General features: G+C 62.2%; 1 protein-coding gene across 1 annotated transcript; it reads left to right on the forward strand.

Moving 5' to 3' along the window:
- Positions 1-13,821: 13,821 nt before the first annotated feature.
- HRH3 (histamine receptor H3) lies at positions 13,822-18,334 on the forward strand. The gene is made up of 3 exons (XM_031433517.2): positions 13,822-14,071; positions 15,130-15,296; positions 16,353-18,334. Exons 1-3 carry the CDS (start codon positions 13,822-13,824, stop codon positions 17,280-17,282), a joined length of 1,347 nt encoding a protein of 448 aa, XP_031289377.2. The 3' UTR covers positions 17,283-18,334.
- Positions 18,335-21,835: the final 3,501 nt, after the last annotated feature.

Genomic DNA, 21,835 nt, shown 5'->3' on the forward strand with positions numbered 1-21,835 from the left:
CAGATGCAGTAAACTGGGCTGAGTGTCAGCTGCTGCTTCCTCTTTCCTGGTCGCTGTGGCCAGGATTGGGCAGGACTCCTCCCTCAGGTGGAGACTGGCAAGAGGGTGCCTTGGGACCATCTCAGGAACTTTTTTTTTTTACATGATCTTCACTAGGTCAAGAGGCCAATTCCAGAGGCAAAATTCTCCAGGAATGGGATGGAAATTGGAGCAGAAAAGGAGACAAAGAGGGCTTGGGGCCGTGCAATAATGATGAGCGGATGATGACAGCTGGCGGTACCCAGTGCCTCATAATTTACATGCCTCACTCAGTTTCGTGTTTGCAACAGCCGATCAAATAGATACTATGTGTCAGTGTGTCATCATTCCCACTTTACAGATGAGCAGACTGAGCCTCAAGCAGGGGAAGTGACTCACCTGGGACCTGCAAAAAGGAAGTGGCCCAGGCTCAGTGGGTTCCTGGCGCTCAGCAGCCTGGCACAGTCCAGGAGCTTGTCAGAAAGGCAGAGCCCAGCCCAGACCTCCAGGACCAGGATCCACACCTGAATAAGGTGCCCAGGTGTTCCTGGGACCTGGTGGGGAGGGGGATGGTCAGAGGGGGCTCGTGGCCAGGATCTCAGATTCCTGCCACCTGGCGGGGAGGTCGTCATGGTGTCCCCTCCATCCTGAGCACTCGCGCCTGGCTTGGCCCCAGAATCCCCGCAGGACCCTAGGGATCCATCCACATATGCACTCTCAGAGTTTGAGATGTGCTGGACTAGCAGATAACTTTTGGGGTGGCTGTCCCACTGGAGCTGCTCTCAGATCAGGCCAACCCCAAAAGTAAACCCCTCAGTCATGTCTGCCTGTGACCTTCCCCCCACCCCAGGCAAGGATGACAGGAGCCTCCCGGTCCAGCTCCTTCTGAATCAAGATCAGGTGATATCATGGCCCACAAGTCCCCTGGTGGCAGCTTGCCTTCCCTCGGCCAGCTGACCCTGTTGGCATGAAGCCTGGTGTCCTGGGGTCCCGCAGTCCCAGCGGCGTGGGAGGGAGCACGTTCACGGGCACTGCCCTCCTTCCTTCCATCTCGCCATGAGACGGCAGAACAGACTCTTGGCCCCCCCTTCAATGGGGAAACTGAGGCTCCGAGAGCAGGCCACACTGCAGTGGTGCTAGTCCTCCCCACAGCCCATTGCTCTCTCGCTGGCTTCACTCCTCCCTCCCAGCAGTTTTCTGAGCCTGGGTGGATCCCTTTAGCTCAGTCTGTGGCCAGAGCTCCAGCAGAGCTGGGCACCGTGGATGCTGGGTGCCCTGCATTGCTGACCTGGCCTTTGCCCCTGCGGAGTTCCAGCCTGAGGCTCATTCCCCTCCCTGCCACCCACCAGGTCCATGGAGAGGACATTTCCCCACTCCCTTCCGTGGAATGCCAGGGAATCTTCTGGGGTGCAACCTGGGTGGCCAGAGGACAGCCAGCCACCGAGGCCTGGCCATGGCCCTCACGTGGCCCAAGCTGATCCTTCCCCATGCCGCTTTCAAATCTCCTCTGCAACGTGACAGTGCTCGGCTTCCCTGCCGTCGAAGAGTATTTTTAGCGCTGAACCCACCACGTGGAGAGAGACAAGTTATCAATAGCAGCGGCAAAGGGCTTTTTCTTTTTTTCTTTCCCGTGGCTTTGGGACCTGAGCAATCTGCAACCGAGAAATTCTGCCAAAAGAGAACACATGTATTCCTCTTATAAACTTTTTATCCCGCGCCTTCCTCACTGCTGCATCTCTTTGCAAATCCACCCTTCCTGGTGGACCCCACCTGATTCAGTGGCGCGCTGCCCCCAGCCCCTGGGCCTCTGTGGGAGGAGATCGGCCCTGAGACTACTCTGCCCCACAAAGGCCCAGGCAGGAGCAGACCCGCGGGGGCAGAGAGAAAGGGCGGGGCGGAGGCAGGAGTGAGGTGTCTGGTGGAAGGGGGCGACCTCCACGCTCAGAGTTGACATGGGCCCACTGCCAGCTTCAGTAGCAGCCCTAGCATTTATTGAGCACTTACTGTGTGCCCAGTGCTGGGCTGAGTTCCTCTGGGTGCACTATCTCAGTTAAACGCCCTGAAAAGTTTCCCAAGCGAGGTGCTGTGGACCCCCGGGGCCTGTCTGACTGCTGCTAGGTGTTTCTAGAGGAAAGGGTGCCGTGGCCAAGTGGGTCTGTGATGCTGTTTAAACAACGCCAAGTGTCCCCCTTCCCGGGGCCCTTTCCACTCCGGTGGGGTCGGCCAGGACATAGAAGGCACTGCTGCAGACCCATGACCAACTGGAACTGGGAAACATTTTTTCCCCTATGGAATGTCTTGTAGGACTCTGAAGTGGCCTCCTCTTTTGCTGGGGGGCCATTTGGGCCAACTTGACTGCCTGCTTTTTTAGGGTTAGTTAGAGCCGCATAGAAGAGAAAACCCAGAACAACAGAGACTTCAACAAAACAGAAATGTACTTCTCTCCCATGTGACACAAGTCTACGCTGTCCAGGGTTGGCAGGGTGCCCAGTTCCTACCTCATTGTATCACTGCTCTAGTGCTTGCTTCCATTCTCAGTGTCACCTCATAATCCAAGATGGCTGCTGACACTCCAGCCATCACATGCATATTTGACAACACACCAGGCACTTCTGCTCATGTCTCGCTAGCCAGAACTTTGTTCCGTGCCACTCTTGGTGAAACAGCAGCATTTTAGCTGAGTGCATTGTCAGCCTGAATAAAACAGAGGACCTAAAGAAGATTATGTGTGGCCACTTGTCAAAGGGCGTGTCTACTGTCCTCCCCTGACAGAGACCCCTGAGACCACCCAGAAGATTACGTGTGGCCAGGCCTGCCCTTGGCCCCCAGATCTCCTCCAGCGTCCTCTGGCAGGTCCAGAGATGTGAACACCTGGCACGGTGTGGGCTCACAGTAGCTGCCTGGAAAGGAAGGGCTGTGCCAGATGCAAAGTGGAACTCTCAGCTCACAGTCCCTGATACCCTTGGCACACACAGCCTGTGTGCCTACTGGGTGCCCCAGTGTGGTGCCAGGCAGGGAGCATCAGCTGGACAAGGAACCTGTGGCAAGGAGCCCTGGGCAAGTGGGAGTGTCTGGCCCTCCTCTCTCCACCCTCCCCAGGGGCTCACGTGGAGCAGGAGGGGTGTGGGCGCATCTGTGCACAGAGGACCAGGGGGCGAGTGGGAGCGGAAAGAAAGACAGCTTGGGCTGGGTTAAATTTAACTTGTTGGAGCTGCTAGCCTGGCCAGGGGAGCTGCCAGGCATGGGGGTGGGAGGGGGCAAAGTTTAAACTTGTCCAAGGAGCAGGGATGGGGTGCTGAAGGCAGTATGATTCATTCCTCTTCCTGGGAGCAGCCGAGGCCAGTGGGGAGGGGCCTGGTCGTGGCAGCCCCGCCGCCATTCCCAGCAGCAGCACTCTTGCTGGGGGGGTGAGATGGGGGGGCGAAAGCGGGGGGCTTGGGTAAGAGAGAGCTGGACATTTGGGGTCCTTCAGAGGAGAGGCGTGCTCTGCCCATTCCATCCCTGCAGAGGAAGGCAGGGAAGGGGAGAGGTGGGGACAGCTAGCCATCAAGTGCCAGGCTGTCACAGTGGGGGGGCCTGCCCTGGTGGGCTCCCAGTGGCAGGAGAGGCGGCCACTGCAGTGGGGGCAGTGGGTGAGGCAGGCTCACAGGTGTGCAGCCTGCAGTCTCGTGGGCTCCATGCTCAGTTTAATGCTCTGCTCTTGCCATCTTGAAATTTTTAATTTCGGGGGGAGTCACAGTTTTATGTTGCACAGGGAGCTGCAAATTCTGTAGCTGTGCTGAGAGGGGTTCAGTGCAGGAGCTGCAGCCCTCAGGGTGCTGCCTCTCCACTTCTGGGGCCATGAGAGTTGCGTGCAGCCAGCAGGGTGGCTCCGGCCCCCAGGCAGGGGATAGGCTGGGCGAGCAGGCCAGGCCTGTTCTGGGAAAGAGGCAAAGGGGCTGATAGGAGGCTTCGTGCTGGGCACTTGGCCAGCCCTGCCCCAGCCCAGGGAAGGCAGCCTGCCTAGGAGTCCCACGGCCAGGAGCTTGGGCCCTCAGGACCTGGCCATGCCCTCTCCAAGGCACCCCTGGAGGCAAAGTTGCCTGGGACCTCTGCACACTTACCAATCTCAGGAACAACTCTGCCTTCCGGGCTCCTAGCCGAGCCGCACACAGTAGGTGCTCAATAAACGCCCCTGGAGGCCAGCAGGAGGTGGGTGGGGCTGGGCTGGGGAGACAGCTGGGGGTGTAATGGAACCCACGGGCCCAAATGAGCCCACTTGCTAGCAAAGGGGCTCTCCGAGCCTCAGTTTCCCCAGGGTGCGGTGAGGCCCAGAGGAGGCAAGGTGTGTGAAGGTGCCCCACAGTCAGGTAGAGGGGACTGTTTAGGGTGGGCTTGAGGGCAGAAGGGCACAGCCGTGGCCCCATGACCAGCATCTACTCCGTCTTCTGGGAATGACCCCAAATCCTCCTGTGGGGACACCCATCCACAGGCTGACCCCACCTCTGGCCCAGACCGTGGCATGTGACTGGAACCTGGGACATCACTACTCACTGAGATAATCAGCTGGGCCATGGGCTTGGGCAAGAGGCCCTGCATCAGTTCTGGGGGCAGTGAGCTGTGGGAGGTCAGCTTGGAGGTGCCACAGCAAAGGGAGTGACTGCAGGAGAGGCGAGTGGGGCTGAGAGATGCAGGCTCTGATGAGAGCAGTTGGGCTCCTGGATCCAGCCCTACCTGAAGGAGATACGCCACCAGTGAACGGTCAGATGAGTGCCCTGTTGAGCCAAGGTTTCCACGCCCACTTCTTCAGGCATGGGGAGGATGGCTACCTGTCAGGACAGTCTTTTGGACCCTTCCTCTCTCCTTCAGGGCTTCCCAGTGAAGAGCCTTGCAGTGAACATCGTTACTTATTGCATGAGTGTTTCCAATTCTATATGAATTGGCTCAGCAAACTTAGAAAATGTGAGAGAATAATGCAACGCCAGGAAAAGGTGGACCCAAACTAAGGTCGGGCCACGGCTGGGGGAGAGGACGGGGTCCCCCTGGGGTAACAAGCTCCCAGGACCGTGGGGAGAACCCAGGTGGCCCTGCTGTGCCCCTGCAGATGGCAGGGCTCTGGTCTGGGGCTCAGACTCCATCGTTCTTAGTCAAAACCCAGCCCTGCCACTTTCTGCTTGGGGCCTGGGTCAAGCAGTGTCCCAGCTGGAGGTGGGAAACCGCACAGCCACCTGGCCAGGCGGGTCCTAAGGAAAACAAACAGCTTCCTAAGCAAAGCTCCCTTAGCCCCCGGGGCAGGACACAAAGGGTGCTGCCTCGCCAGGCCTCTCACCTGCTGAGCTGGGCCGGGCGCCCAGGCCTGGCGGGGGCTGCCCACGCTTCGCGTGTTGTGTTGTCCTGCTGCGTGTGTGAGTGTGTGCTCAAGTCTGTGTGCAGCCGGCCAGTGACTGGGGGAGGGGCTGACTCGAGAGCTTCTTGCCCCCTTCGCTGGCCCCGGACCTGGTCCTACAGTCAATGCCCCTTGTGTAGGGAGAGGGGACATTTCTCCGACTTGACCTGTCCCTACAGGGTGGGAGGAGGACACGTCCCAGCTTCCTCCAGGAGCCCCTACCCCAGGCTCAAGTCAGAAACACACCCACAGACGGACACGTGTGCACATATGCACTTGGACACAGACACACACAGACCCACAGACATGAGAACACACCAGACCCACAGCCAGGCCCGCATGCACACATACACAGGCCCCCGTGTACACAGACATGCAGTCATACACACACACGTACCTACACACACATACACACGTGCACACAGACACGCCGTGGGAGTCGCCCCGGCCCCCTCCTTCCTCCTCAAGGACTCGAGGGACATTTCATTAACTGAAGCCGGCGCCCCCAGCACTGAGACAGTCGGCTCATTTGTTATTTTCCTGACAGCACAGGCTCCCAGGGGACTCGGGGAGTAAACGGAGGTGCAGTTGTGGGGCTGGCTCGGTCTCCGGCAGGAAGCAGCTCCCGGAGTGGGCCCCGCCTTCTCACTCCACCCTGAAGGCCGCCTGCCTTGGGAGGAGGAGGGCCCCAGAGGCCCACGCAGGGTCAGGGCGCTGCTCGTTTGCCCGGGGCTGACCCACGCGTCCGTGACACGCACACCTGCACACGCACGCCCTCTGGGCCCCAGCACGGAACAGCACGGGCAGATCAGGAGGCTGGGGTAACCCTAAGGGCTTCTGGGAGGGGAGGGTGGCACAGGGGCGGGGCAGGGTGGGGGGCGTGTGTTGGGAAGAGAAGGTAGGCGGCTGCTCCAGGACGGGGCTGGGCCTTGGGGGCCCTGATGAGGTCTGGGGAGGCAGCTGCTGGCCTCTCAGCCTCACCCCCAGAGCAGAGCAGTGCATCAGCCAGACAGAGGGTGACTGTGCCAGCAGTCAGACCCCCAGGATGGCCCCAGCGTGCCCAGCCAAGCAGCCACCCAGTCCCCTGCCCCAGACAGACCACTTTACCTGCACTGTGACGTCAGCTGCGCCTTCCACGGGGAGGGCATTGCAGGGCAGCTGCCCCCAGCCAGCCGTCCAGCCTCAAACCCCAGGCCTGGAGTCTGCAGAAAGGACTGGGGCCACCAGGCCCAGTTCAGCTCATCAGCATTCTCACCAGGGCCACCCCACCTGGCCACCGCAGGAGAGGCCCAGCAGGTGACAGGAACCCCAAAGGGAGGGTGATTCTGGGGGCAGGTCTAGGGGGCAAGGCATCCATGCTCTGACGCGCTGTGACTGGCGCTGCTGGGCAAGAGGTGCAGAGCAGGGACAGGCTCCTGTGGGGGGGGGGGGTCCGCAGTGGGGAGCTCTGGGGTTGGGTGCAGCTGCAGCTGGGGAGAGGACCCTGGAGCGGGGCGCGCATAGCTGGGCATCGTCCCCCCTTCTCACACACGGGCGGTCCTCGCCCCTCCTCACCCAGTGCTTCAAGCCCCTGGTCCCAGCGCTTATCAGAGCAGCTGTCCCCACCTCTGGCCAGGCTCGGTGACCCTTAGGGTTTGACACTGACTGTCCAGGGTCTGATCGGGGCAAACCCTGGTCCAAAGGCCCTGGAGCAGTGCTGGCCGGGACTCCTGGTGTGTGCTTGGCTCAGGTCCCAGCCGCAGTAACACTGCTGGGTCACAGCCCCACCGAGCACTCTAGAGGGTGCAGTGAAGGTTCCCAGGCTGGGGCTGGCCCCCCACTGCTGGATTTGGGGACCCTCCTGAGGCCTCGTGCCAGCCCATGCCCAACCACGCCCAGAGCTCCGGGGAAGGCTCCTTGGAGAAAGGCCTGTCTTCTCCCCTCTTTCTGGTCTCGTCTGTGGCTTATGCATTTTTAATCCATGGAGAGAACCTGCATAGGTGAACTGGTTTCATTTATTCATCCAGCAAACACTTAACGGCCAGCCCTGGGAGGCAGGCACACCCAGAGCCACAGGCTGGGCTATGCAGGGGGCCTTCCTGGGGCTCAGGGGTCCCCTTCCTTAGAGAAGGGCATGTATTCCTCTCCGGCCCCCTGGGGGCCCCCCGAGCCTCCCTCGGGTCAGACCTCCTGGAGGCTGCCTCTCCTCCGGGGAGCCCTCCTGAGACTTCTTCCCTTGTGTTTAGTGTCTCCACCCGAGCACTGTCCTTAGGGGAGAAGGGCAGGCAGTGAAGACATACCAGACCCAGGGCCGACTCCATGCTCCCTTCAGCTCTTCAAACCCTCTGTGCTCCCTGCAGCCTCCGAGCCTCCGCACCTCAGCCTCTCCTTTGCCTGCATGGAGACCGAGGCCCCAGGGGGTCTTCCCAGCAAGGCTGAAGCAGGAAGGGCCGCCAGCTTCTTTCCTGCAGGCCGACCCAGTGGGGTACTCCAGAGCTGTCTTGCCCAGGCTCTGTGGTCTGCTGCGTCCGACATGCGAAGAGCCGCCCCTCATCCCTCATGCTCTCCCTCACCCCCTCACCCTCACTCCCACCCCCGGGCCCCGTGCTCCCAGCAGCCAGGCAGCAGACGACTCAGAGGCCCAGGGAGCAGGCCAGCTCTGCAGGCCCCAGTCCCCGCTGCCCCAACCTGTGAGCTTCATCTCGGGGACCTCCCACTGAGCTCTCACTGAGTGCCCTGGCTGCTGTAAGCTCAGGCCATGCTGCCCCAGCTGGCCACCATGATTGTCCCAGTCAGGCCAAGGGGGCTAATTCTGGAATTCTGTTGGCAACGCCGTTCCTCCTGGGAAGTGGATGAGAATACAGGAAAGCAGCCTGGCTCTTCAAGGAGAGAACTCAGGGAGACATTGCTTGCTGGGAACGAGGTGAACATAGAGAAAAGATGGATGAAAAGAAGCACCAGGTCTTTGAGCTCCTGGATGCAGCTGTATCTGAAGTCCACCCCCTAGACTTTATAGCCATGGGCAGCAATAAACACTCCTTTTCCTTAGGCTTTTTTGAGTTGGTTTTTGTCATTAGCAGTCAAACCACAGAAACTATATTCCTGATTCTCCTGTCCCCTCTCTCCTTCCTGCCACCTGGGCCCTGGGCCCAATTCAGCCTTGTCCCTAAAGACAGGGAAATCAGACTCGGTATTTATTCCAAATCGGTGGCCTTGGGGAACATTCTGATTACAACCGGGCCCTGATCTCTCAGGACGCACCGGGAGCTGCCTCAGAATGTCACTAGGGGGAAAAAAAGAAGACAAGGAACAAAAAAAGAAAAATCTGCATTCCCATATTCAAATGAGCTCCCGCAGAAAGAGAGAAAGCCAACAGCGGTTCCCCTAAAGAGGTGTCACAGCACTGGACTCGGGATCCTGACAAGTGCTTGGGCAAAAGTGCCTGGGCCGTGACCAGCAGGGCGATGGCCCTGCTGCTGGCCCCCAGCAGCTCCACTCCCTCATCATTCCTCGTTAGTAGCCACGTCCCCGCGCAGCAGGGTGGGGCTCCGTGGGAGCCAGTGCAGGGCATGTAGTCTGTTGAAGGAGAGAGGTTTTTCTAGCACAGTGAGGTGGCTGGAGGGAGAGCCTGCTGCCCTGTGATGGCCCTGAATGACCAGAACGGTGTCCTTCTGTGCTGAGGCTGTGACACCCAGCTTGGTTTCTCCAGCCCGGGGGTCCTGTGGCCCCAGACTTAAAAGAGGTGGGTGGGCTATGGCTGGGTCAGGCTTCAGATTCCAGGGCTGGGCCTGGGGGCCTGACGACTTCTCCTCCAGAAGGTCCAGTGGGCAATTGCCTCTCAACACTCCAATCCGACTACCCCATTGTTCCCCAAACTGCTCCTTCCACAGACTCCCTGGCCCATTTGTGTCAAGGCCATCCTCCACATATTTGAGCCAAAATCCTGGAGTCAACCCTGACCCGTCTTTCTCTCACACACCTCTTGTGTCAGCTTCGAAAGACACTGGGAGTCCGGCCGGTCTCCCCTCCCCCACTGCCACCGCCATCCGCACCTGGAGCACTGCAGCCACCTCCCCACTTCTCTCTGTCTTCCCCTACCAGAGGCCGTCCTGCCCCGAAGCAGGCAGTCCTGCCACATTATCTCTCAAAACGCCCTGGGCTCCCTCTGAGCTCCTCACAAGGCTCGAGGCACCTCGCCCCTCCTCCACCCCAACCCTCCCCACCCTGAGCTGCAGCCACAGATGCATGGCCTGCTACCCATCGTTCTCGGCTCCCGCGGTCCCCTCTGCCAGACCACTGTTTCCTGCATCTCCACCCGCTGCATCCCGCCCCCTCCTGCAGGCCTCTGCTCCAATCCCCTTCTCAGCGGAGGCTCCCTGGCCATCCTTTCAGAATCAAAACCTGACTTGTGTCGACTTGGGTCTTCCAGGAAGCAGACGCCAAGTCAAGGTTCAAGGTCGAGAGGTTAAGTGGGGACACCTGTGAAAGATCAAGGGCGAGGGAACAGGCCAGGAGCCTTCAAACTGCTGCGCAGGTCTGATGCCCAGACAGGGAGAAGGGTAGGTGGGACTGAGGTGCTCCTCTGAGAAAGCCAGCCAGCCCCACAGGAGCCCCAGAAAGCATCACCCACAGAGGGGTCCCACACAGTGGCCAGGAGGGAGATGCTGGGGGAAGAGACTGCTCTCAGCTGGAAGGCGGCACTGCAGCTGGGGCTGACCACCTGCCCTCCTCCCAGCAGGGTCCTCCTGGAGGGCCCTCTGAAAGGCACACCTCTGTGCTGCACGCTCTGCTTCGTGCGGTGAGAGGGAGGCAGGCAGACAGCCCCTCGCTGTAGCTGGTCTCAGGGCCTCAGCACGTGCTCACCCCTCCTCCACTCTCCAGCCTACACCCCTCCTCAGCTGTCACCTCTGCAAGTTTGGGGAGCCTTCCTGGGGGTGTGAACCACGTCCTCATTTCTGAGGCTCTGAGCCCCAGTGACTGTTCCTTCTCAGGCTGGGGTAGCTGTTCTGTCCCTTCACAGTAAGAGTCACACAGCAGGCGCCACGGTGCCAGGAGGGCCCTGAATCCCACACTTGTCCCTGGCCACTTTGTGGACAGCAGCCCCAAACCCTCCTGCCGATGGGGGCCAATGAGCCCTAACAGAGTGGCGACTCCCCCTGTCCGCAGCTCTCTGGGCGCGAGGGCTCCCGTGCCCTGGCGCTGTCCACCCTCCGCCCAACTCCGTTTCTCTCCCCAGAACTCGTGACCGTCAGATGCACTGCATACTCCCCGCGCTGTGCTTGCCCCTCCACCAGGGCGACATAGCGTAGGGCTTGATGTTCAGAAGGAGCTCCGTAAAACCTTGTAGAATGGATGAATGAACGAGTCAGTCAGTCAGCGAGCTATCTCCTGTGAGAAGGAGGGGTTTGCAGGGGATCTGGTTTTGCGCATCCGGCTAGGGCTTATGTGAATGAGCTCTTTGCGCAATGGCCTCCATGTTGGACTGGACACTTTGAACCCCAGATACTGGCTGTTTGGACAAATGGAGAAACTCAGGCTTCAGGCCACTCTCTCGGGAGTGGGAGGGGTCTGAGTGAGCTGAGAATAGGGGCCTGTCCTTGTCCCCCAACCCTCAGCCAGACTTTCCCAGAGCCTTGGAGGGTTCCCTGCCATCCTGGGGCCCAAATGCCCACCCCTTGGGATGAGACCTCAGGATAAGATACCCTGCGGACAGCCTTTTGGGGACCTGATTCTTTTACCCCAATTGCCTTGGCTAAGTGGGGCCCGCTCCAGAGGATTCAAGGCTCCTGTCCAGCCCAGAGGATTCAAGGTCCTGAGAGTTGGTACATTTGCTGGTCTCAGGGGCCGAGACCTCAGGGCTGGGCCGGGAGTGTGGAGTGATCTCTGGCCTTGTGTGACCTTGGACAGGTGGCTTCTTAGCTCCGTGCAGCTGCTGGTCCTACCCACCTTGCAGGGCGTAGGGGATGCTAGTGAGGTCCTGCATGTAAGTGCTGATATGGGGCGCCCACCACCCACGGCCATGGTCAACCTCAGATCTCTGGGCAGCTGTGGCCGTCCCTCTCCTGATGGCCTCAGTTTGGAGAGGAAGCTCTTCAGACTCAGAGAGATTCAGGGACTCCCCCAAGTTGCACAGCTGGGTGCTCAGCACCTGGGTCTGCACTGAGTCCACCCCGGCTCCAGCTCCAGCTGCCGGGGGACAAGAGACCACCAGGGGAAGCTCAAGAACCCTGAGACCTACGAGGACAAGCGGGGCCCGGCCTGACTGAGACTTTAACTGGGCGCCCTCTGCACAGACTTCCCCTCAAATCAGCCCTTCACCCTGGACAGGAAGCAACACACAGCCCCCATCCCAAGACAGGGACACTGAGGCTGGGCAGGGGGCTCCTGGCCAGCGAGGAGAGAGCCAGAGGCCCCCTCTCAACCCCCACCCAACTCCAGAGGCCTGGGGCGGGGATGATGCAGAAGAAGCCCGACCTGGTGGGGTCCACTCAACAGGGAGCTGCTGGCTGAGCACAGGGATGGAAAATCCTTACCCAGCAGCAAAGCCCGGGAAGGCTTGGACGGTGGCAGCCACCTTGCTGCCCACTCCAGGAACTCTCCACCTCAGTTTGTCCAACCACCAGCCGGTGCCTGGTCCTGGTATAGTTCTACCTACCAGGCAAGTCGGGGTGCAGTAAGGGGGAGCTGGAGGAGCCTAAAAGAGGAGCAGGGCTTGCTGGTGGAGGGGAGACTGGTACTCAGAGAAGGCTTCTGGGAAGGTAGGCTGGAGCCCCACACCGCTCCTTCAGTGAAGGTTGAGAGAAGCCATGGAATCCTGCATCCACTGGGGCAGGGGTGAGGGTCTGGGGTCTCCTCCCTGCAATCAGCTGCAGGCGGGGGGGAAGAGGCAGCTCCGCACTGCCCACCGGCCAAAGTTTAAAGTACCTCTTGGGGCTGGGAGAGGGGTGGGTCCCAGCATGATCACGAATCTGCTGTAAGTATGGGAATGCCTGTGTGTGTCCCCGCGCCTGGGGTCCCTCAGCAGCCCCTCCCTGTCCAGCCTCGCTGCCCCACCCCCAAGGCGGACACATGCATTTCTCTCCTTTTTGAGGCTTCTGCAGATGTGCGCTGCTGGCAACAGAGTCGCTGCTTCCCTCTCCCTCGGGCACTGCTCCCTCGCTGTCTGCTGTCTGATGTGTGTGTGTGTGTCTAACTGCCATTCGTGGGTCCCCAGTCTGACGCTGGGTGGCTGTTTCCCTGGTCTGTGGGTGTCTGTCTGCCCGTGGGCGTGTCTGTCTGTTTCGCTGTGTGTGTCGTCCTTGACCCAGTCTATTTGAGCGTGTGTGTCTGGGGGGAGGGGGCCCTCCTTCCCGACGCCTCTCTTCTCCCTTCCCCTCCGCAGGCGCTAACGCAGCACCACTGCCTTGGCTGCGCCCGGAGCGCAGTGACCTCAACTCTCCCTGCAGCAGTGACCACCCCACCGCACCGCCTGCTGGGAGGGACCCATGGCGGGGCTCCAAGCCAGTGGTCGCTCATCTCTAAACCTAGGAACATCTGAGTTCGGGGTGGACACGCTCCCTTCCGGGCTAGGTCCACTGGTTCCCCGTCTTTCCTTATGTAACTTCCACATCTGTCTGCGCCTTGCAGGTCACCCTGGACCCTGCGCTGGGCCCTGCCTATGGGGAGACTGAGACCCAGAGTCCCATGCATATGGGGGGTGGAGCAAACCCCTGGCCAGAGCACTGGCTATCGGAGACCCCCTCCCATCCTTTCCGCTTGGGAGGAGACCTGCTTGCCCGAAGCGTGCAACGAGGAGGGGGTCCAGCTGGGCAAGTTCCCCTGAGCTGGGTGCCCTACTCCAGGCCCCCGCAGGCGCCTGGGCTCCCGACGAGGGCCGGCCAGAGGTCACTGGGGCCGAGGGCACGGGGCAGGCGGAGCAGCCCAGAGACTGGCTCCTGTGTGCTGGCCGGCTGACCGCAGGCGAGGCCCCAGCTCTCGCGCCGCGGTGCACACTCGGGCTGGAGCTCCGGCGGCCCGGCGGGCACGCGGCGCTGTCCGTGGTGCTGCCGGCGCCGGGCGGGGCGGGGGCGGGGCGAGGGCGGCAGCCAATGGCGGGGGCGCTGCGCGGGGCGCGGGGGGCAGCGGGCTGGGCGCAGGGCGCACTCCGCTGCGCGCGGCACTCGGGGCGCACGGACGCTCCGGCAGCGGCTCTGGCTCCATCTCCGCTCTGGCTCCGCTCGCGCTGCAGTGGTCGTGCTGCTGACCCCATTCGGCTCAGATTCCGGACCGGGCTCCCTCAGCGCCGCCCGCCCCGGCCCCGGCCTCGGCGCCCGCGGACCATGAGCCGGGCACCCCCCGGGGAACCCGGCCCGGCCGAAAGCCCGCAAAGACCAGGCTCCCGGGCCGGGGCCCCTCCTGGCCGCCCGGCAGGCGGTCCGCGCCCTGCCCCGCGCCCCGGCGCCGCGTGAGCCGGAGGGGCTATGGAGCGCTCTCCGCCCGACGGGCCGCTGAACGCGTCGGGGGCGCTGACGGGCGAGGCGGCGGCGGCGGGCGGGGCGCGCGGCTTCTCCGCCGCCTGGACCGCCGTGCTGGCGGCGCTCATGGCGCTGCTCATCGTGGCCACGGTGCTGGGCAATGCGCTGGTCATGCTCGCCTTTGTGGCCGACTCGAGCCTTCGCACACAGAACAACTTCTTTCTGCTCAACCTCGCCATCTCCGACTTCCTCGTGGGTAAATCCCCCAGCCCCCGCCTGAGCCCAGAGGCGCCCAGCAGGGTCGGGCCAGCGGGATTTGGAGCGCGGACCTAGGGTGCCGTTTCCTCGGGGACACGCTCCGCTAGGGGGCCCGGCCTGGGGAGGGGGAGTCCGGGACTTGTGGGGCGGTGGGCACAGGCGAAGTTCCTTGCCTCCCTGGCCGCGGGACTGGGACTGGGGAAGGATGTCCCCGGGGAAGGGGCGCCAGAGGGCGGGCTGGCGCTCGGCAAGGCGCAAGGCGCTGCGGCCGCGGTGCAGCGCTGGCTCCTGCGCCGAAGCCAAACAAAGGCTGCATTGGACTCAGGACATGGGGAGAGCTCTGGGGGGAGTTTGGGGGAGATTCGGGGTAGGCGACATGGAAGAGGGATTTTTAGAGCCGTGTTGGGGGAGGAGGCTATAGGGAAGGCGAGGGGGTGGGGAGATGCTCTGAGGAGCGCGCTCTCACGTGTCCGTGCGCTGCTGCCGGCTGGGGGGCGGGGCGCAAGGAGGGGGCCGGAGCGCCAGACACCTGTTGGGGCTGTGAAGTGCGTCTGCCAGACGCTCAGAGCGGGGCTGGGCGGTGGGAGCCGCCCGCGTGGCGGCGGCCAAGTGCCCTCTGAGTCCGGAGAAAGGCTTTCTCGGTTTCTGAGCTGATGAGGGAGAGCCGTCCAAAAGCCAGAACAAGAGCTGAGGTCCGGTGGCGCCAGAGGAGAGGGAGGAAATTCACCTTTCTTGCTTTGGGCCACCGGGAGGGGCTGGACGGAAGCCCGGGAATGACTGAATCAAGGCTCCGGGTCTTATCCCGGCCAGTGACCCTCATGCCTAGGTCTTCCTCCTGCCCCTGAGTCCAGGGGACACCAGTGAGGCTGGGGGCTGGGCAGGGGGTGAAGGCCAAGTGCAGGGCAGAGACTGTGCCCAGGTATGAGGTGGAGGGAGGATTGCTGGGCCCAGAAAGGGGCCCGCGGTGTGACCCCAAGTCCTGCCTGTTTCTGCTGTGGCGGGTCTGACCCCAGACCCCTGTCCAGCCATGGCCCACCAAGGCCCTCCTCTTCCCAGGGGCCTTCTGCATCCCACTGTACGTGCCCTACGTGCTGACTGGCCGCTGGCCCTTTGGCCGGGGCCTCTGTAAGCTGTGGCTGGTGGTGGACTACCTGCTCTGCACCTCGTCCGTCTTCAACATTGTCCTCATCAGCTATGACCGCTTCCTGTCGGTCACCCGAGCCGTGAGTCTGGGCTGTGGGGGCCCGCACTCAGCCCTCAGGGACGGGCGGTCAGCAGTGGCCAGGGGAAGCCCTGGGCAGGGTGTGCAGCCACTGCCAAGGTGTGGGTGGTGCTGGGTGGCCTTGGTCCTCACTGGCCTCACACCTGACACACCTGGCACTCTATGGCCAGCTGCCCGCTCAGGAGCCATTTGCCGCTAGTAGGGCTGGTCCTGGTTCAGGCAGAGGTCACAATGTGGACCTGAAGGAAAGGGGTCACTTCAGCTTCCACTCTGGAGCAGGTCCCGAGTCCCTGGAGCTGAGGGAGGATCTGAGGGTGGTACCTCCCCGCCGGTGTGTGCCCCAGGAAGACAGGTTCCATAAGCTTTCCTGGATGTGGGTGGCCACCAAGATTCAGGGACCCTGGACTGCCTGGACTTCCCATGTCAGTGCCATTCGGGCATGTGGCCAGCAGCACTGAGCAGAGGTCACTCCTGTGCCTTCTCATGTTCCCTCTGACAGCTTTATCGAGTACCCCAGGGCCCTCTACTGGGGCCCACACGGGTCCCAGTCTAGAGACGCACTGGGTCAGAATGCAAAGAGCGTGGGTTTGGGGTCAGCTCTGCCCCTTGAGCCAATTCACCTGTGATCTGTCCCTCCCTGCCCGAGCCTTCAAGAACGTGGAGATAATGGTGGAGCAGCTGTGAGGATTAAATGAGATGATATCAGCAGGTGCAGAGCCCAGAGCCGGGCACACGGCAGTTGCTCAGTCGACGGGGACAATAACATGACCCTGGGGGAGTGCACACTGGGGGGGACATGGTAAACAGGCTGCCTGGCACAAGGTTAGGATTTGGGTTGATCTGGGGGAGGTTCCAAGGCTCCAGGAGTGTGACACACACTGCCTGGGATTCACAGGAGGATAGAGGTTAAGGGAGAAGCGTTTGCTGTGAAGGAAGGCTGAGCACAGAAGCTAGAGGCTGCTGGGAGCGCCCAGGCCGACGTTCCTGCTGCAGCTGGGGGCAGCGGCTGGCCTGGGCTCTGTCCTTTCCCCTCCTGACCCAGTGTGTCCCACTGCAGGTCTCCTACCGGGCGCAGCAGGGTGACACGCGGCGGGCAGTGTGGAAGATGGTGCTGGTGTGGGTGCTGGCCTTCCTGCTGTATGGCCCGGCCATCCTCAGCTGGGAGTACCTGTCGGGGGGCAGCTCCATCCCCGAGGGTCACTGCTACGCTGAGTTCTTCTACAACTGGTACTTTCTCATCACGGCCTCCACCCTTGAGTTCTTCACACCCTTCCTGAGTGTCACCTTCTTCAACCTGAGCATCTACCTGAACATCCAGAGGCGCACGCGCGTCCGGCTGGATGGGGCGTGCGAGGCGGCGGGCTCGGAGCCCATGCCCGAGGCCCAGCCCTCTCCGCTGCCCGCCGCCTCTGGCTGCTGGGGCTGCTGGCAGAAGGGGTGCGGGGAAGCCGTGCCGCTGCATCAGCATGGGGCTGGGGTCAGTGAGGTGGCCCCAGGCACTGAGGCTGGGGAGGTGGCCCTCGGGGGTGGCAGCGGTGGGGGTGCCGTGGCCTCACCCACCTCCAGCTCCGGCAGCTCCTCGAGGGGCACCGAGCGGCCCCGCTCGCTCAAGAGGGGCTCTAAGCCATCTGTGTCCTCAGCATCTCTGGAGAAGCGCATGAAGATGGTGTCCCAGAGCATCACCCAGCGCTTCCGGCTCTCGCGGGACAAGAAGGTGGCCAAGTCACTGGCAGTCATCGTGAGCATCTTTGGGCTCTGCTGGGCCCCGTACACTCTCCTGATGATCATCCGGGCCGCCTGCCACGGCCACTGCATCCCTGACTACTGGTACGAGACGTCCTTCTGGCTGCTGTGGGCCAACTCAGCCGTCAACCCTGTCCTCTACCCGCTGTGCCACCACAGCTTCCGCCGAGCCTTCACCAAGCTGCTCTGCCCCCAGAAGCTCAAGCTCCAGCCCCACAGCTCCCTGGAGCACTGCTGGAAGTGAGCTGGCCCCCTCTGGCTCCGCCCCCACCACCAGGCCCCGGGTTCCCAGGCAGCTGGGCCATGCCCCGCTCCACCTGGCCACCCCCCAGGTGTGAGCCACGCCTTGTCTTTGGCCCACCCTAAATGCCATGGCAGCCTCTCAGACCATCTGCCGGCAGCTGAGGCAGCTTGGTGGCCTCGCTGGAAGAGCCCTTGCTGCCTGAACGGGAACGTGGCCACCCAAACCCCGCTCCACCCCAGGGGGGACAACCCAGAGGTCCCAGCCACTCTGACTGTCCCCCACAGACGGCGCGATGACCAGTGATGTCCCCCTTCACACAGTTACTGCTCAGCGTTCTTCCCAAAGCAAGCACTGGTGTGTGCTCCAGGCCTCCTGAGCCGGCGCTCTGCCCCTGCACCAGCACACACCTGCGCACCTTCCTGGTGCCAGACAAGCCCCGGCCACTCCTTCGCTGCGGCCTGTCCCCTGCTTAAATCTGGGCCCGGATCCTTCATCCCTCTCCGCTCCCACTTTCGCTGCTCCCAAAGTGCCAGGTGCCCCCCAGGAACCGCAAGGCAGTTCTCTGCTTCTCCATTTTGGGTGTTTCAAGAAGACGGAGAAGAAAACACGTCCGTGAACTTGCTGTTCCTTGGATGTTTAATCAAGAGAGACAAAATTGCTGAGGAGCTCGGGGCTGGATTGGCAGGTGTGGGCTCCCACGCCCTCCTCCTCTGTGCTGCCGCTTCCGGCTGAGCTGTGCCAGCTGCTTCTGCCCACCCCGCCCCCAGCTTGGGGTGTGTTGAGCCCTGACTGGCAGCTCTGAGCGTGGCCAGAGCTCCGGACGCCTGCTTGTCCAGAGGCCACCCCTCCCACTCCATCTACTCAACCAGAGTTTGCTGGGGTTGGGGGTCCTGAGGCTCGCAGGGGCCATCAGAGGAGGCCGGGGCCAGGGCCCAGCAGAGGGGCCACCTTGCCACCCCCCGCACCTGCTTGGCGCTCTGCATGCCCTGCTCCCCGTGCACCTGTGGCACTGCCCCTGCGGACCCCGAGGCCCACAGTAAAGTGTATTTTCTTACTGGTGCTGATCCCTGAGGACTTTGTGGGGGGGGGGGGTGGGCCGAGCTCCCCAGGGAGGCGCATGAGGGCACTCAGACCTGCGCCTCCTCTGGCCTCAGTGTTTTTTCCCAAGTCGGGGACTGCGGTCGGGGAGAGGCCAGCCTAGTGGTTGTACCAGGGTTTAATCCTAACAAGGGATGTGCGCCCCAGCGGTGCCCCACCTGCTGGACCGCCCCTGTGCCCTCCGTCCTGGAGGGTGGCATGGCGCTGGGTGGGGGCTCATTCGGTCTTGAAAATACAAGCCACAGCCCCCACTTGCTGCAGCCTGTCCCCTCCCCCGCATGGATCTCACCTTTCTTGGCCATGATCTTTGCCTGGGGAGCTTCCAAGGGCTGGGGGACTGGAGCCAATCGTGAGGGGTGGAGGGGAGGGTAGGCCAAGGGAGCGGAGGTGTCTCTGGTAAAGGAGCTTTGTGGGCAAAGGCCTGGAGGCAGGACTGAGGGTGATGGACCGGAACCAGGAGAAGGACCTGATGGGGGTGAGTGCAGTGGGCACCACGGAGAAGGCCAACACTAACCTTCACCCCAGGTGCCCAGAGTCCCTGGAGAAGGGGCAAGCCCAGCCTCACTTAGGGGCTATACAAACTTGGGTGGGTCAGATGCTACCTCCTCCAGGAAGCCTCCCCTCCTTTCTAGCCACGAGAGCCCTCTCTCCCCTCACCTCATGCACACAGCCTCTGCTTCTCCCCCACCGTGCTAGCCCAGCTTCCGCAGTCCTTCTGACCACGGTAGAGAGAGGCTCTCACCGGCCTGGTGGTCCTCTCTCACAGCCAGGCACCCGGGGCCCCGTCTCCGGCACTCAGATGCACATCGGCTCTGACTGTCACCACTGCAGCATGGAGAAGCTGTCCACAGCGACATCTAAAACTGACAAACCTTCGTCTTCCAGACGTCTTCTCACCCCACAGCTGTGCCGGCACCTTGTTCTCCCAAGCGCTCAGAAGACTTCCTCCAGAATCCTAAATTGGCACCCCTTCCCTCGGCTCCCCGACCGACCACAAGGGACCCCTCTGGTCCAGGCAGGACCACCTTCTTGGGCCCCCTCCTTTGGAGCCAGCAGGAGGGGTGAGCCTAGGTCCCCTTGCATGGGCAGAGAGGCTGGAGCAGGGGCAGCCTGGGAAGGTGGTGGCAGGGGCAGCGGACCCCGCCTGTGGCCCGGAGCTCGGGGAAGCCCTCACAGCCCTGGAGGCCCCATGGGGTGGCTGGCAGGCTGCCACTGGCCTCCCCTCTGGCCCCCGGGTGGGTGGGCCTCGGTCCGCAGCACGGGGCTGCCTGAGGAAGGACGAACCCATTCTCTGCAGCGGTGGGCACCTCTCAGCTGCCTGCACAGCCAGAGTCCTCACTGCCCCTCCACCCGGCCCTGCTAAATGGCCACAAATTGGAGGATAAAAGTGCAGGCTTTCAAGCAATTTTGCCTTCAATCTCTGGAAACTGCTGCTCCCCCAGCTCCCGCGCGGGGATGGAGGAGGAGGGAAGAAAGACACGGAGTCTACTGGGCCTGCGTCCTGCAGCAAACAAACACGCCAAGGGGGTCCTTTCTCCTTGGACCCGACCTGCTGGGCCGAGAGACAAAGCTGAGCCCCGGGCTGGGCAGCCACCTCCACAGGCACCGCCCACGCCAGCCGCTGCTCTTTATTGAGCACCAGCTGTGTGCCAGGCTCTACGGTGGGCTGGGCTGCTGGCAGCCAGGTGAACAAACAGTGGGCCCATGAGCAGAGCCATCTCTGTGGGGGCTGAGGACTACGGGGATGTTCAATGGGCAGGGGACCAAGAGGAGGGGGTGGCCTGGCTCGTAAGCCAGCTGGACCGGCAGCCTGTCTGCGGTGGTGGCATTTCATTTATTCATTCCACGAACCTTCATTAAGCCCGGTGGCAGGCACCCCAAGAGGCAGGAGGGGCTGAAGGAAGGGCAGGCAGGTGAAGGGGGTAGGGGTGGTGTGGGCAGCAGAGAGACCCCGGGAACTGGGGGCCAAGGTAAGGAGTGTGGCCTTGCTTCTGAGGACAGTGAGGCACTAGGGGGAGAACCTTAGGCCCTAGGGTGGGGCATAGGCTGGGTGGCCTACCTGTAAGTGTGGTCCAGCTGGGCCGGCAGTCCTAACAGTGGGTGCCTGGAGGAGCACGTGAGGAAGACTGGCAAGAGCATGAGGCTGGGGAGGGGACAGCCCTGAGGAACTCAGCAACGGCCAGATGCATGAATGGCCTGGCTCTTGTCAGGGCCAGCCCGCAGGGAACAGGGGCTTGAGGGCAACAAAAGTCTACAGGGTCCTCTCAACTGGGCCCCTCAGGCTGGCCCTGGCTGGGGGTGTCCAGTCACCTCTCCTGCCCTGGTGTAGCTCTCGGGGAGCCCCCCAGAGAAGAGGTTCTGGGCACATGCTGAGTGAGAGTCCTTCCCAGCCTGGGATGAAAACCATAAGTTCCCCATCCTTCTACAAAAGTCTGAAGTATTCAGTGATCTTTTTGCGGAATTAGGGCCATGACAAGGGAGCCTGGGGTCTCCCAGCAGGGATGTGGGGAGCCGTGCTGTGTCTGGCCACTGCCTCCCTACCCCTCACCCTGACCCTCATGGCTGGGCTCGGGGGGTGCAAAGAAACTTTCACCAACATTTCCTGGCACGCTGTGTCCTTGCAGCCACCCCACGAGTGGTGCTCAGCTCTCCATTCTGGAGGCCCCCAAGAGCTGGGGCCCTGGGGGCTGGGTGACTTGCCCCACATCCCACACTCAGCAGTCGGGGGGTGGCCAAGACTCCATCCCCACATTTGGCTGGGTTTTCCCTGGCACACACACCTGGTGGTGTGTAAACTGGTCCCCATGGCCCTGCACCCTCCTGGCGGCCCAGCTCTGTGCCCCCCAACCTCAGGATGGAGAGCACGGAGGGGAGACCTGCCTGGTGGCTCATCTGGGAAGGGCTCCTGCGAGCCTTGGAACCAGAGCTCAACTCTGCTGATTTTAACACGAAGCATGAACTGAGTGCCTGCTGTATGTCCTCCACTGCTGTGCAGAGGATCCAGGAAGCCTGAAGTCCCAGTGCTCAGCTGTTCAGGTTGGGCAGGAAATGTGCTTCGGGGGGAAACTGAGGCCTGGGGGAGGGGACTGCCCCTGGAGGAGGCTAGGACTGAAACCCAGGAATCCTGAGGGGACCTGGAGCCCAGTAGGGTGAGGGGCCAGGCAGGGGCTCCCGGGCTCAGTTTCTTCCTCCAGGAGGGGCTCAGTCATGGCTCAGTGGTGTGGCTGGAGCGGGAGGTGCGGGCACTCTGCCTGCCTGTCATTCCTGAAACAGTCCCATTGTTCAGGACACCTGCACCTGCACCCACACCGAGAAAGCCCCTGGGCTTCCCTGCTCCCCGCAGCCAGGTGGTGGGCTGGAGGGGCTGGGTGAGGTTCCCCCTCGCTGGTGCCTGCAAGGACTGTCTCTGCCCCATTCTCTCCTTCCTTTCTCACTGGGTGGGAATGAACTCAGGG

This window comes from Camelus dromedarius, chromosome 18 (assembly GCF_036321535.1).
Source record: "Camelus dromedarius isolate mCamDro1 chromosome 18, mCamDro1.pat, whole genome shotgun sequence".
NCBI classification, from domain to species: domain Eukaryota; kingdom Metazoa; phylum Chordata; class Mammalia; order Artiodactyla; family Camelidae; genus Camelus; species Camelus dromedarius.